We start from the raw sequence: 13,462 nt of genomic DNA on the forward strand, positions 1-13,462 counted from the left end.
ATCAGAGCAGACAATACTGGGCTAGATAGACCAATGGCCTGACCCAGTGTAAGGCATGTTCTCACACTCAAGACTCACTCCCCTCGTCAGCAAACAGCACTGCCCTAGCTGAACCGATATGCTGAGACGTGTAAGGCAGGTTTATTGGGGAGGCTCCATAACTCAAGTGACAGCTTAGCATATTCAAGGATTAACGGGATCTCAGAAAGCAAGGCAAGTTAAGACCTCTAGGGCGTCACTGCTAGTCAGAGTACAGTCACAGGCTAGATGAATTAACGGTGTGACTCAGACCTTCATGTGTACACGGCTCCTAATTGAGGAGGTCCTCGAGCAGAATTGGGGCAAGATTCCCAATGGCACAAGAAGCACAAATGCTGATGTGTGTGCCTGCGTGCACTAGTTGTCATGTGGATGGATAGTCCCATAGGTAAACTTTTCAGCAGCTAGCCTGAACTGTAGGGATTGCTTTGGTGCCTGCACCCTCTCCAAAGGTCATCACTGACAAAGCGACTGAGGCTTTCTTCTTTCTGACCCTCCTTACCCTTAAAGCCGAAGCCAGCACTGGAACAGCCAAAAGATTTCCCAGGCTATTCTGAAAAGGCTTATCTAATCCTGGAGTCTGTATATTGCAGCATGCTGCTGTCTTCACATGCGGGAGGCCAGGTTCAGAGCCAGGGCTGGCTCCAGGAATGCCGGGGCCCTTGGGCATCAGGCTGCCCCGGGCCCCTCCGCTCCCCTTCTGCAATCCGCGGCACGACCCGCGCTGCAGATCGCAAGACAGGAGCTTCCGAGCCACCCGCCATCCCCCCCTTCACCTACCTTTCTCTGCTGTTCGCGCAGGGTTGCCATCAATAAAGATGGTGGCCGAGGTTTCGGTAAGGGACTGAAGCCTCTGCCGCCATCTTGGTTGATGGTACGCAGCGCATGCATTGCTGCCATCAACCAAGATGGCGGCAGAGGCTTCAGTCCCTTACCGAAACCTCAGCCACCATCTGTATTGATGGCAACCCTGCGCGCACAGTGCGCGCAGCCACAAAGAACTGTAGAGAAAGGTAGGTGAACCAGGGGAATGGTGGGCGGCTCGGAAGCTCCTCCTGTCCTGAGATCCGCGGCTCCTGCTGTGGATCACGGAAGGGGAGCAGACGGCCCCCCAGGGGCCCCTCAGGAGCTCTGGTAGCTGCGTGGCCCTCAGGCCAGTGCCCCACCTGGCCGCCCCTTGGAACCGGCCCTGTTCAGAGCCATCACTTGCATGACAAACTGTTTTGATACTAGTAACAGTGCAGCGTATTTGTATTGATAGAGCCTTATAACCCGTCCTTCACCCGATGGTCCTAGGTCAGAGAACACACATATATTTATTTATTATTTGTTTATTTATTACATTTGTATACCGCCCCATAGCCAAAGCTCTCTGGGTGGTTTACAACAATTAAAACATTAAAAACAAATATACAAATTTAAAAACACATTTTTAAAAAAACAATTTAAAAACACATGCTAAAATGCCTGGGAGAAGAGGAAAGTCTGAACCTGGCACCAAAAAGATAACAGTGTTGGCGCCAGGTGCACCTCATCAAGAGAATCATTCCATAATTTGAGGGCCACTACTGAGAAGGCCCTCTTAACATATTAAAACATATTAAAACCATGCTAACATTATTTCAGATAAAGCCACAGTACATTAATCACAATACAAATCTCAATTAAAAAATTACATGGCAGTGGGAATCAGATAAAACACACTGATCATCATTACATTTCACTGAAGAATCATGCAGTATAGCTTTTCCTGCAGATGTGCAAAGGTAAGAAGGGTGGCCATGCATCCTAAATTATAGGACAGGCCTCTAAGTTGTAAGGTTGTCCAGTTCAAGCCCATTTTAAAGAGAAGAAAATCGTAAGAAGGAAGGGGCCTTGAAGAAGAGCAGGAGCCTTTAAATTGTCCATCAACAGCACTGGACTGACTGACCCACAAGTCACCCAGCAGAGCTTTTCCCACTAAGGTGAGATGTACTGTACTTCTATTTACGTTTATAGAAAATGTTTCTAAATTTGCATATGTACACATAAATTAGCATATGAAAATTAGTACCCTCTTCTGTCCTCTTTTTTGGCAATGCGTATGCCCCCCCCCCAAAGAGAAACAAGGGGCATAGTTTACATGCTTGAATACCTCACACACAAAGTTCACAGGCTAGGTGGAAAGAATCAACGCCTCTGCCTCTTCATTCTGATTGGTTAATTCCCTTCACATAGGAAACTCTTGCTGTAGGACAACATGCAACCCACCCACTCCATCACATGCAGCAAAAGAGAGAGAGAGACTAAGACCAATGCCACCGGAAGCTTTATTACATTTCTGCACTTGTAGCGGGTCCTGCTGCTAAAGTGGATCAAGGTGCTAATCCCATACGCTTTGGTCCTCAAAAATCTCCATCAGAACAGTCCCCATTTATATCAAAAAGGTTTCTTCTAACAGGACACTTGTTCTGTCATTGTACCTAATGCACATAAGCCTAGGGCTGTACATGATTAAGATGTATATATACAATAACTTAGATGAGTCTGATAAGAACTTGGAATGTCTATAGAAACCTGCAACTACTGCTGTCATTAACTCATTAATGATTTCACCCTAAAGGCTAATGCCATGTTTAACAGACCTCGCTCGTAGAAAGAGTTTCTCAACACTTAAAACTAAGAGAAGGAAAGAAGCAAGATACCAGGAATATCATTATGATGCTTCTCCCAAGGCCAAGCTGGGCAGAATCAGTTTAAGCAACATCCAGAAAAATCAGCAAGTACAGATCAGTTGCTCCTTAGCCCTCTCCCTCTAGCTGACTACATTTTCATTCACATCATCCTGGTGGTTTAACAGTGGGCCGTATCAAACCTTCCTTTGAAAGAATGAGGTGACTACTGTATGTAATTGTCTGCTAGTGTGCGTTAGAATGCTACAGGATAAATAGTCTTAAATGCACAGGTCAGACACAGAGGACTAAGATAAAACAGATAACCGTACACCAAGAGTATGACAAGGTCATTATTGTACCAAATTCTGCACCCCTGTACAAACAGGTGCACACGCATGGCAAAACAGCCATCAGTAATCGGCAACTGAGTGAACAAAAATGGTGTTTAAATCATGGGTAGATCTCATGATTCCAACATGCCATGTGATAAATTTAAACCAGCATTAATTATCTTGTTTTGTTTTGAACTGTCAGATCTAAATTAAAATAACCCTAGCACAAGTCATCCTCTATCATGCCTCGGTTATGTTATTACAACAATGTTCAGATAACCATTTTAGTTGCATTCCAAAGAGCAAAGAAGAGCCATTCTGAAACCCAGCTCATTTCAGCCCAGGCCCAAATAAACATTCGGTATGGACATATCTGGCAACTCAGGATAAAGCTTTTAAAGGTTGAGTAAAAACAAAACACCCAGATTCTTGCAGTTTCTTTTTCAAAATACTGTTTCAAAACACAGCACCAGCTGGATCCTGGCCTGATGGGAGATCAGGAGGACTAAAAGGGTCACTGCTGGACTGGCTTATAAGCAACAGAACATGTATGTGGAAGGGTCATAGCTCAGTGGCAGAGCATCTGCTTTGCATGCAGAAGGTCATAGGTTTAATCCCCAGCATCTCCAGATATGGTTGGAAGAGACTCAAGTCTGAATCCTTGGAGAGCCACTGCCAGTTAGTATGTTAATAATACTGTGCCAGATGGACCAATGCCCTGACCCGGTTTAAGGCACCCTCCTATAGTCCATATTCTTATTGTCTGAATTCAAAGTATTCTACAACATTTTAAACAGATTTCCACTAATACCAGAGTTAAAATAGCTCATTATTTAAATCACAAGCTGCCAACATGGCACCTGTGGGTGCAAAGGTGTCCTTGAGCAGGTCTTCCCGAGTGCTCACAAAGCCTCTGAACTCATTCTTCATTGTCCCCTTGATCATTAGCGGATGTCTTTTCTTGCCTTAAAAGTACAGAGAGCTAAAAGAGGAAGCTGAAAGAGTGGTACTCTTTCCCACTTCCTCTTTCAGCTCTATGTACTTTTCAAAACTTGGATTAATTCTAATGAAGTGTACAGAGAGGCACTCAAAAATCCAAATGTGCCCACAGACCTAAAACGTTTGGCGGCCCCCAGTTTAAATAACTTAAATGGCTATATTCATCAGGTTGAACAAGACATGAACAGGCTCTTTATCCCTTTATCTAAGTCATCAGAGGGGCTGCAGTATAGATTTGGGGGGGGGAGTGTTTATCAACCTCACAGTATAACTGCCCGTGAGATACCTGTATGTGTTTCCACCCTCCCCGTGGAGCATACAGGTGATATGCAAACCAGTGGCCCTCAGCCCCTGGCTGATAGACAGGTGCAAACCGTGCTTCCCTTCTGTGATGCAATTGGAGGGCAACAGATAGATGGAGTCAAGGGTTCTTTCCGGTGAGGAAGTGGGGAAAGCAAACTCCTCCTCCTCTGGCCAATAGATGGGGCCAGGCCGGTCTTCCCCTTGCAGTGAAGGGCTTTTATTCTGGGAGGCAGGGGGTGCACCCTATCAGTGCCCTCAGCCCTCTGGCCAATGGAAGGGGCCACCTGTGTGCTAGTACGTAATGAAGAGAGCTACATTAACCTTTCACTCTGATGTGGTAGTTTGCAATATACAGGGAGCTTTCTACATGGGGCAGCATTCTAAAACATTATTCCATCCACTGAGCAGCCCTGTCTAGAAATGTACAACCACATTTTGCACAAAGCAAATAGAAAGGATGTTTACCCTTGTTCTAAATCTTAGCAGTATCGACTTCTCCCAGACTTCCTTTGTGGGCATTCCCTGGAGCCAGCACCACCATGGAAAAGGCCCTTCTCCTAGCTAACACTGATCCCCATTTTGAGAAGCATAAGAATTTGGAGCAAGGTCTCCCCAGTCACTCAATAGGCTGGGCAGCCAGTAACATGTACCTGTACAATATGCATAATCAGAAATACAACTTTGCTCTATTTACGGACAAAGTGTAGCATATGGATCAGCCCACTATTGTGTGTCTTTTTTGGAAGCAAAAATGGCTTTCACCAGAAGAGCAGGTATCCCCTGTGTTTCTTCCAGAGCAGATGCCCAGAGGTTAGCCTGTGGATATCAAGCAGCTAGAACTGACAAAACAGCCAAAATAGCATGATGCTCATCATAGAGGCTGCATCAGTTCAAGGCATGGGAATGAAACATGTTTTTGTGCAAGGTGGCTACCTAAGCTCAGCTTCTATCCTAAATCAAAATGCCAAGAAGGTGAATTCAGGCATCCAGTTCATCCCCTTGAGCAATACCCTGTAATCGCTGGATCCTGTGTCAAGATCCACATCACATTACATCCTGCACACCACCACGCTTGAAAGTCCTCAAGAATCACACCTGCTTCTCTTTCTTAATGGGCACTCAACATTCCTTGGTTACAGAGCATGCTCAATTCCCACTGGGTCATTCTTGTTTTGGAGGAGTTGTCCCATTCTGTTTTATACATTATTGAATGTCAGCAAGGGGATCTCCTAAGCATGCCAATACCTCCCTCTTTTCAGTGGCCCCTTTTTAGCTCCAATGCTATCAGCACTGTCCACCCAAGTTCACTATTAGAAGAAGGAATACCATGGAAGTTATAAACTCAAGATGGAGTCACTTGTTCCGTAAGACTTGCCCCAAAACAGCAACTGCAGGTGAAATCAGACGACTATTTTAACTGGCTGCCAAAACACTTGGAGTCTCACCTTTTGTATCACGCATACTACACCAACACATGGATAAACACACACATACATTTACTTATTCAGAATGTAGCACATTGCAAAGACCAGCTGCCATGCTCAACCAATACAGCAAAAACGACACTATCGGTCAACGTTATATTGCACCAACAGACTTGCAAGGTTACACATAACTCTTCTTTGGGCCCAGTGCTGATGTGCCAAGAAGGTTCCACACTTGTGAACCAATGCTTACATATTGTGATGTTTCCTTGAGAACTGCTGGATTAGCCTGAAAGCAAAGTTTTTTGGTTAACTTGCGTTTCCTCATGAGAGACATCTCATGCCTCTGAGATTTCCACAGGAAACTGGCATTTTTAAGAGGGAGTTGGAAGAAAGAAGCAACCACTCCAGCTGTTTGGAAAGACAACAAACGGTAGATATTATACAGCCACAAGAGTGGCTGTATACTATAGCCAGTGTGGATTTTTCACATTCCGCAATGTTAAATTGAAAATACCCCCATGCCATTCTGATGCTTCCCATAAACTCATTTCAAAACAAAACCTTACAACACATATAGTACTGAACTCAGAAACGCTTGCTTAACAACCCTGTCAATTTTCATGGTGATACACAAAACAGTCAGAGAGAATTGAGAGTTCAAAGTCTAAAAAGAGAGGGAAAAACCTCAGAGCCCTTTTGGACTTTTTTCTGCCAGAGTTCTCATAATCTGTTGAAATTCATTAAAAATCAGCCATGTTCACAGAGTACCTGTAATACTAATACTGACATTGCCCCATACTCTGACCTTCATCTTCTGCAGTTTAAAAGTTAAAAAAAATGCCTGGCTGTTTTTTAATTAATTTAAGAAATTTTGGCTGGAAGCCTATGATAATGCGGGGCATGCTCAGTAAGAACCAACTGTCAGTGTTCTAAAAGCCTCACAGCTGCTGGGCTTGGCTAATCAGGGGGCCACACCCACACCAGACTTTGATTTCACTTGAGACATTCATGGCTTCCCTCAAAGAATCATGGGAAGTGTAGTTTGTGAAGGGTGCTGAGAGGAGACTGGTATTCCACTGACAGAGCGTCTGTGAGGGGAACAAGGCATCTCCTAGCAACTCCCAGCACCGTGCACTAAGTACACTTCCCAGGATTCTTTGAGAGAAGCCATGACTGTCCAAAGTGAAATAAAGGCCTGGTGTGGATGTGGCCAGGGACAGCTTTGGTTTAAATCTGGGTGCGAGGCTACATGTGCCTGCTGTAGAATAAAAGGTGGGGGAAAGGCTGAAAAGCAATGATACTGTTCACAATGTTTTCCTTTTGCTCTCTGCTATCTTTGTGGTGCCTTTTGAACACTTTTCCTCTTTTAACAAGCCTTTTAAGTTGAGGCCTATCCCAGTCTGCGTCTGTGTTAGAATTGCTTTTAATATGCTTTCTTTGATAATGTTTTTAATCCTTTTTTTAAAAAAAAGACGTTTTTAAAGCTTTTTTTAAAGTGTTTTTATCGTTTCTGTTTGCCGCCCTGGGCTACTGCCGGGAGGAAGGGCACGATATAAATCAAATAAATAAATAAAGGAAAGGGACTTCCCCTCTGCCCAGTACCCACCCAGCCAATCTCCTCCCTCTCCCCCTCCCCGCCCCTCCCCCAGGTCAGTGTTGGACTAAGGTAGTCATCATCACCACCTCTTGACCAAGACGGCAGCTGGGGGGGGGGCTCAGAGACTTCGTGGGCACCCTGGGAAGACCTGACAACACACGACTGCACTCATGGGTGCCACATTTGTAACCCCTGATCTAGTTGATAAGCATCCAAACTAAACCTAGAGTCAACCTATGCATTATGTTAGAATGACATGACAAGAACCCCCAAGGTAATTTTCCTCTTCAAACAGCATCTGCAGGAGGAAGGAGATAGGAACTGGAGTTGTAGCATAGGGTCCAAACCCTTCCCCACCCATCAGGGGGCAAGATGGTTGCTTTCCCAAGGACGATCATTATATTAGGATTCATGGATCAGGAGAGGAGGATTCCATCCCACCCATCATGTCCTTGTTAGTCCTGCTGCCCACATGTTGCAAGGTAAAACCTCTCAAGTGGTCCACAGCACACAGCATGTAGAGAGCAAATATCTCCAAGAAACTAAGCTAAGGCACTAGGGGCTAAGAGAAGAACTTTAAAAATCACATTTGTCCTGCTGTAGCATTGGAGGGTGTACAGAAGGACCTGCTATATTGATGCTCTGAAAGGTAAATACTTTTCAGAGCAGGTTAGGGCCACCAGAGCTATCCTAAGGCAGCCTTCACCAGTGCTTTGGACTACAACTCCCATCATCCATGCCGCCTGGCTCTAATGGGAGTTGTGGTCCAAAACAGCTGGAGGGCACCAGGTTGGCAAAGGATGCCCTAAAGGAAGAAGGTGAAACAAAGAATGCTCACTAATCAGGTAGGAAGCAATCTCCTTCCCTGCCTCCAAATTTGGCTGGCTCAGACCCAGACCATACTGCCAGATCTTCCCTTAAAGAAATTTTATTCAAGAGCAACTCACACTGCAGCTCCTTTATGCAAAAAAAAAAAAAAAACCAACCACAGAGAGAGAATCTTAAGAACTGACCCCAACAGGACACAAACAAAGTACCATAATTAAAGTGGATAATTGTAACAAGGAACATTCCTGGTGCTTCAGTAGGCTTGAATGGAAACGGACTGCCTTCAAGTCGATCCCAACTTATGGCGACCTTATGAATAGGGTTTTCATAGTAAGCAGTATTCAGAGGGGGTTTACCATTGCCTCCCTCTGAGGCTAGTCCTCCCCAGCTGGCTAGGGCCGGCTCAATCTGCCACAGCTGCACAAGCCAACCCCTTCCTTGTCCGCAACTGCCAACTGGGGGGCAACTGGGCTTCTTGGGACTATGCAGCTTGCCCACAGCTGCACAAGTGGCAGGGCATGTAACCCCTGAGCCACTCGCTGTAGGGGTGATCTTTAGCTGGCCCTTGACACCCAGGAGACACGAGCAGGGATTTGAACTCACAGACTCTGGACTCCCAGCCAGGCTCTCCTCCCCACTGTGCTATACCAGGGGCATGAAGACAACACAGTGCACAACAATGTGGAATACATGCTGGGCAAGTGGGTGCTCCATGACCAAGACGTCCAAATGCCAAGTCAACTTCACCCACTTTGGAATGTGGCAGCAAACTCTTGCTGGAGGGTCACAAGGACAGGACAGACCCTTGTGAGGCTTGCATTGAACAATTTTCTTAATAATGTTATTTGTTATTTAGTTTAATTTTTGTAAATTGTATTGCTTTTATTGATGTATTTTTATACTTGTGTTTATTTTTCTTTGTAAGCCACCTTGAGGGCCTTTGGCCAAAAGGCTGGGTATAAATAATGATAATGATAATAATAATGATAATGATAATAATAATAATGATTATGATAATAATACCAGATGTTAGGCTTGAATAACTAAAGGGGGTGGAGGTTCAACACTAAGGCTGCAATCCTAACCTTTCCTACCCGGAACTATGTCCCACTGTATTCAGTAGGACTTACTTCTGAGTAGATATGCTGAGGATTGAGCTATAAGGCACGTTTGCCAACCCCTTGACAGGAAAGTGAAGGGAGAGCGTCTGTACAGAAATTCTGAGGGAAAAGGAGTAGGTGCCAAAAGGTTCTCGAGATCAGGGCAGAATATTTTTGTGCGTGGTTTGGCTTACTTCCTTTTCCCCAGACTGGGAACCTGCAGTGTAAAAAAGGGAGGGCCCTGCAGTCCCACAGGGCTTACGCGAAAAGGAGGAAGTAGAACTGGCTCAGGTGGCAACAGGAGAACAGGTGGAGGAGGAGGAGGGCAGAGGTGGAAGAGGAGGGCTTCCAGTGAAGTCACGCAGCAACTGCAGCAGCCGCTGCCTCCTAGCAACAAAAGTTTCACTAGCATTTAAAAAGAAAACAGCGACAGCAAGCAACAACTTAATGCAGAAAATAGGAAACAGGGGGGCAGGGACATGAGTCTTGCTTGGGAAAAGGAGACGTAGGCAGCTCCACAGACAGAGAGCCATGTTTGGGTCTGCAAGATTCGAGTTCAAGTCCCATCTCTCCCTTTACATTTGAGGTTCAAGGGTTTCTCTCACAGTCCCACCACAACAACCCTGTGAAGCAGAGTTGCATTTGGGTCTGCATGATCTGAGTTTGAGTCCCATCCCTCCCACATGACATTTCACACCGAGGGATTCTCCAATTATATTCTCACAACAACCCTGTGGGCAGATGAGGCCAAGATGCAGGAACTGGCTATGTCATGGCCAGACAAGGATTTGAACTCATGTCTCCTTGGTTCGAAGTCCAACCCCCAATTATTACACTACCCCACAAGGGCCCTTCATACACCACACGGGTATTAAACGATTGTGTCAACCTTGAGCATCTCTCACACAGCCTCAGTTTCCTATCTGGAAAACGGGAACGGAGATTGCAGAGAAGCTAAATGAATTCTTTGCATCTGTCTTCACAGTGGAAGATATAGGGCAGATCCCTGAACCTGAACTAACATTTGCAGGAAGGGATTCTGAGGAACTGAGACAAATAGTGGTAACGAGAGAGGAAGTTCTAAGCTTAATGGACAATATAAAAACTGACAAATCACCGGGCCCGGATGGCATCCACCCGAGAGTTCTCAAAGAACTCAAAGGTGAAATTGCTGATCTGCTAACTAAAATATGTAACTTGTCCCTTGGGTCCTCCTCCGTGCCTGAGGACTGGAAAGTGGCAAATGTAACGCCAATCTTCAAAAAGGGATCCAGAGGGGTCCCGGAAATTACAGGCCAGTTAGCTTAACTTCTGTCCCTGGAAAACTGGTAGAAAGTATTATTAAAGCTAGATTAACTAAGCACATAGAAGAACAAGCCTTGCTGAAGCACAGCCAGCATGGCTTCTGCAAGGGAAAGTCCTGTCTCAGTAACCTATTAGAATTCTTTGAGAGTGTCAACAAGCATATAGATAGAGGTGATCCAGTGGACATAGTGTACTTAGACTTTCAAAAAGCGTTTGACAAGGTACCTCACCAAAGGCTTCTGAGGAAGCTTAGCAGTCATGGAATAAGAGGAGAGGTCCTCTTGTGGATAAGAAATTGGTTAAGAAGCAGAAAGCAGAGAGTAGGAATAAACGGACAGTTCTCCCAATGGAGGGCTGTAGAAAGTGGAGTCCCTCAAGGATCGGTATTGGGACCTGTACTTTTCAACTTGTTCATTAATGACCTAGAATTAGGAGTGAGCAGTGAAGTGGCCAAGTTTGCTGATGACACTAAATTGTTCAGGGTTGTTAAAACAAAAAGGGATTGCGAAGAGCTCCAAAAAGACCTCTCCAAACTGAGTGAATGGGCGGAAAAATGGCAAATGCAATTCAATATAAACAAGTGTAAAATTATGCATATTGGAGCAAAAAATCTTAATTTCACATATACGCTCATGGGGTCTGAACTGGCGGTGACCGACGAGGAGAGAGACCTCGGGGTTGTAGTGGACAGCACAATGAAAATGTCGACCCAGTGTGCAGCAGCTGTGAAAAAGGCAAATTCCATGCTAGCGATAATTAGGAAAGGTATTGAAAATAAAACAGCCGATATCATAATGCCGTTGTATAAATCTATGGTGCGGCCGCATTTGGAATACTGTGTACAGTTCTGGTCGCCTCATCTCAAAAAGGATATTATAGAGTTGGAAAAGGTTCAGAAGAGGGCAACCAGAATGATCAAGGGGATGGAGCGACTCCCTTACGAGGAAAGGTTGCAGCATTTGGGGCTTTTTAGTTTAGAGAAAAGGCGGGTCAGAGGAGACATGATAGAAGTGTATAAAATTATGCATGGCATTGAGAAAGTGGATAGAGAAAAGTTCTTCTCCCTCTCTCATAATACTAGAACTCGTGGACATTCAAAGAAGCTGAATGTTGGAAGATTCAGGACAGACAAAAGGAAGTACTTCTTTACTCAGCGCATAGTTAAACTATGGAATTTGCTCCCACAAGATGCAGTAATGGCCACCAGCTTGGACGGCTTTAAAAGAAGATTAGACAAATTCATGGAGGACAGGGCTATCAATGGCTACTAGCCATGATGGCTGTGCTCTGCCACCCTAGTCAGAGGCAGCATGCTTCTGAAAACCAGTTGCCGGAAGCCTCAGGAGGGGAGAGTGTTCTTGCACTCGGGTCCTGCTTGCGGGCTTGCCCCAGGCACCTGGTTGGCCACTGTGAGAACAGGATGCTGGACTAGATGGGCCACTGGCCTGATCCAGCAGGCTCTTCTTATGTTCTTATGAACAATCCTGCCGTACCTTCCCAACATTGCAAAGCCGAGACCTTCAATGCCTCACTACCGAGCAAGGTCAAAATGCCCCCGCACGCCCGAAAATGCGGATTTACTGTGACCGCAAAGTCAGGTGCAGAAAAACCTAACAAGACTCCAAAGACAAAAAAAGTAGCGAAAACAACTCGGAAGATGGAGAAGACCCGGTAGCCTCTCGGCAGCTCCAGCCTGGGAGCCAATGGCGGGTAGTTTAGCCCCCGGAGAGTGGAAGACGGACGTCCCCCCCCCAGCCCTCGCCTTACCTTGGTGTAGAGCTCCGCCACCGACATGTCCTCGCTGCCGACGCGAAGCTCCCGAGGGGCGCACGGCAAGGCGCAGCAGCTGACGGCGAGGAGGGGCGCGAAGCGAAGCCGGGAGCGCGTCCCCAAACCATCCAAGACCTGCTACAATACGAAAGTCCGGGGCGGCGGCGGCGAAGAAAGTCGAGCAGCGTTTACAACGAGGGCCCGGGCCACATGGCAAGCAAGGCGGCCGAGAGAGAGAAGCGACCGCGGCCGGAGCGTCGGCGAAAGAGGAAGGCGCGCCCGACCTTTGCCCGGCCTGCCTCGGCGCGGCGTTGCCGAAGTTGTTACAAAACGCCCGGAGAAGAGCGAGCGAGGCAGGCGGAAGGGGGGGGGGAGAACCTGCTGCCAGGCGAGGCGGGGCTCGCGCGCCGCTCCCTGTTCAGGTAGGGGAGGAGTTGCTGAGCAGCCAGACGCGTAATCAGCCGGCAGGTTCCGCTCGCCCTGCCTTGCTTTGCCTAGCGCAGGCGGCGGCGCTGCTTCCTCTCGGAGCTCCGCTGTCGGGGAAACCTTTTCGCGCAAGACCTAGCCGCGAGGACGTAGGCAGGGATCGCCCTCTGCCGGCCGCCGGGCAAATCCCCCTTGCCACCCTGGCAAGACACAATAAACCTCCAAAACGGGAGTTGCCAACTTTTATTTCTTTTATCGTTATTCTTGTTCTATTCGAAGAGGGCCGGAGCTCAGTGGTTTAGCACGTGTTTTGCATTCTAAAATTTCTGGTTCTTCTTCATACGGTTCCTCCATGAATTAATCTGTCATCCTTGCATCTCTTTTATAGAGCTCTTCAGTGTATTGCTTCCATCTTCCTTTTATTTCATCTCTGTCAGTCAGTGTGTTCCCCTGTTGATTATTCAGCATCCCTACTCTTGGTTTAAATTTCCTTTTAATTTCTCTAATCTTTTGGAATAGGGCTCTTTTTCTACCTTTTTTGTTGTCCTCTTCTATTGCTATACAATAACTATTGTAATAGTTCTCTTTGTCCCTACCTACTAGTCGCTGTATTATTGCATTTAGGGTTCTGACTGTGTTTCTATCTCCTTTTGCTGTTGCTTCTCTCTTGAACCATTTCTCT

At 46.3% G+C, this 13,462-nt stretch overlaps 1 protein-coding gene across 3 annotated transcripts in view; it reads right to left on the bottom strand.

Moving 5' to 3' along the window:
- MYO5B (myosin VB) overlaps positions 1-12,907 on the bottom strand; it is a 363,858-nt gene extending 350,951 nt beyond the window's left edge. For 2 of the 3 annotated variants that reach the window (XM_061614367.1, XM_061614347.1), the window contains exon 1: positions 12,352-12,906. In XM_061614367.1, the coding sequence (XP_061470351.1) occupies positions 12,352-12,378 (27 nt within the window). In that variant the 5' untranslated portion in view covers positions 12,379-12,906. Of the gene's footprint in view, positions 1-12,351 lie in introns of all 3 variants that reach the window. The other variant, XM_061614358.1, reaches the window with a different exon arrangement.
- Between the last annotated feature and the right edge of the window lie 555 nt (positions 12,908-13,462).

The sequence above is a fragment of the Rhineura floridana genome, chromosome 1 (assembly GCF_030035675.1).
Source record: "Rhineura floridana isolate rRhiFlo1 chromosome 1, rRhiFlo1.hap2, whole genome shotgun sequence".
Taxonomy (NCBI): Eukaryota; Metazoa; Chordata; class Lepidosauria; order Squamata; family Rhineuridae; genus Rhineura; species Rhineura floridana.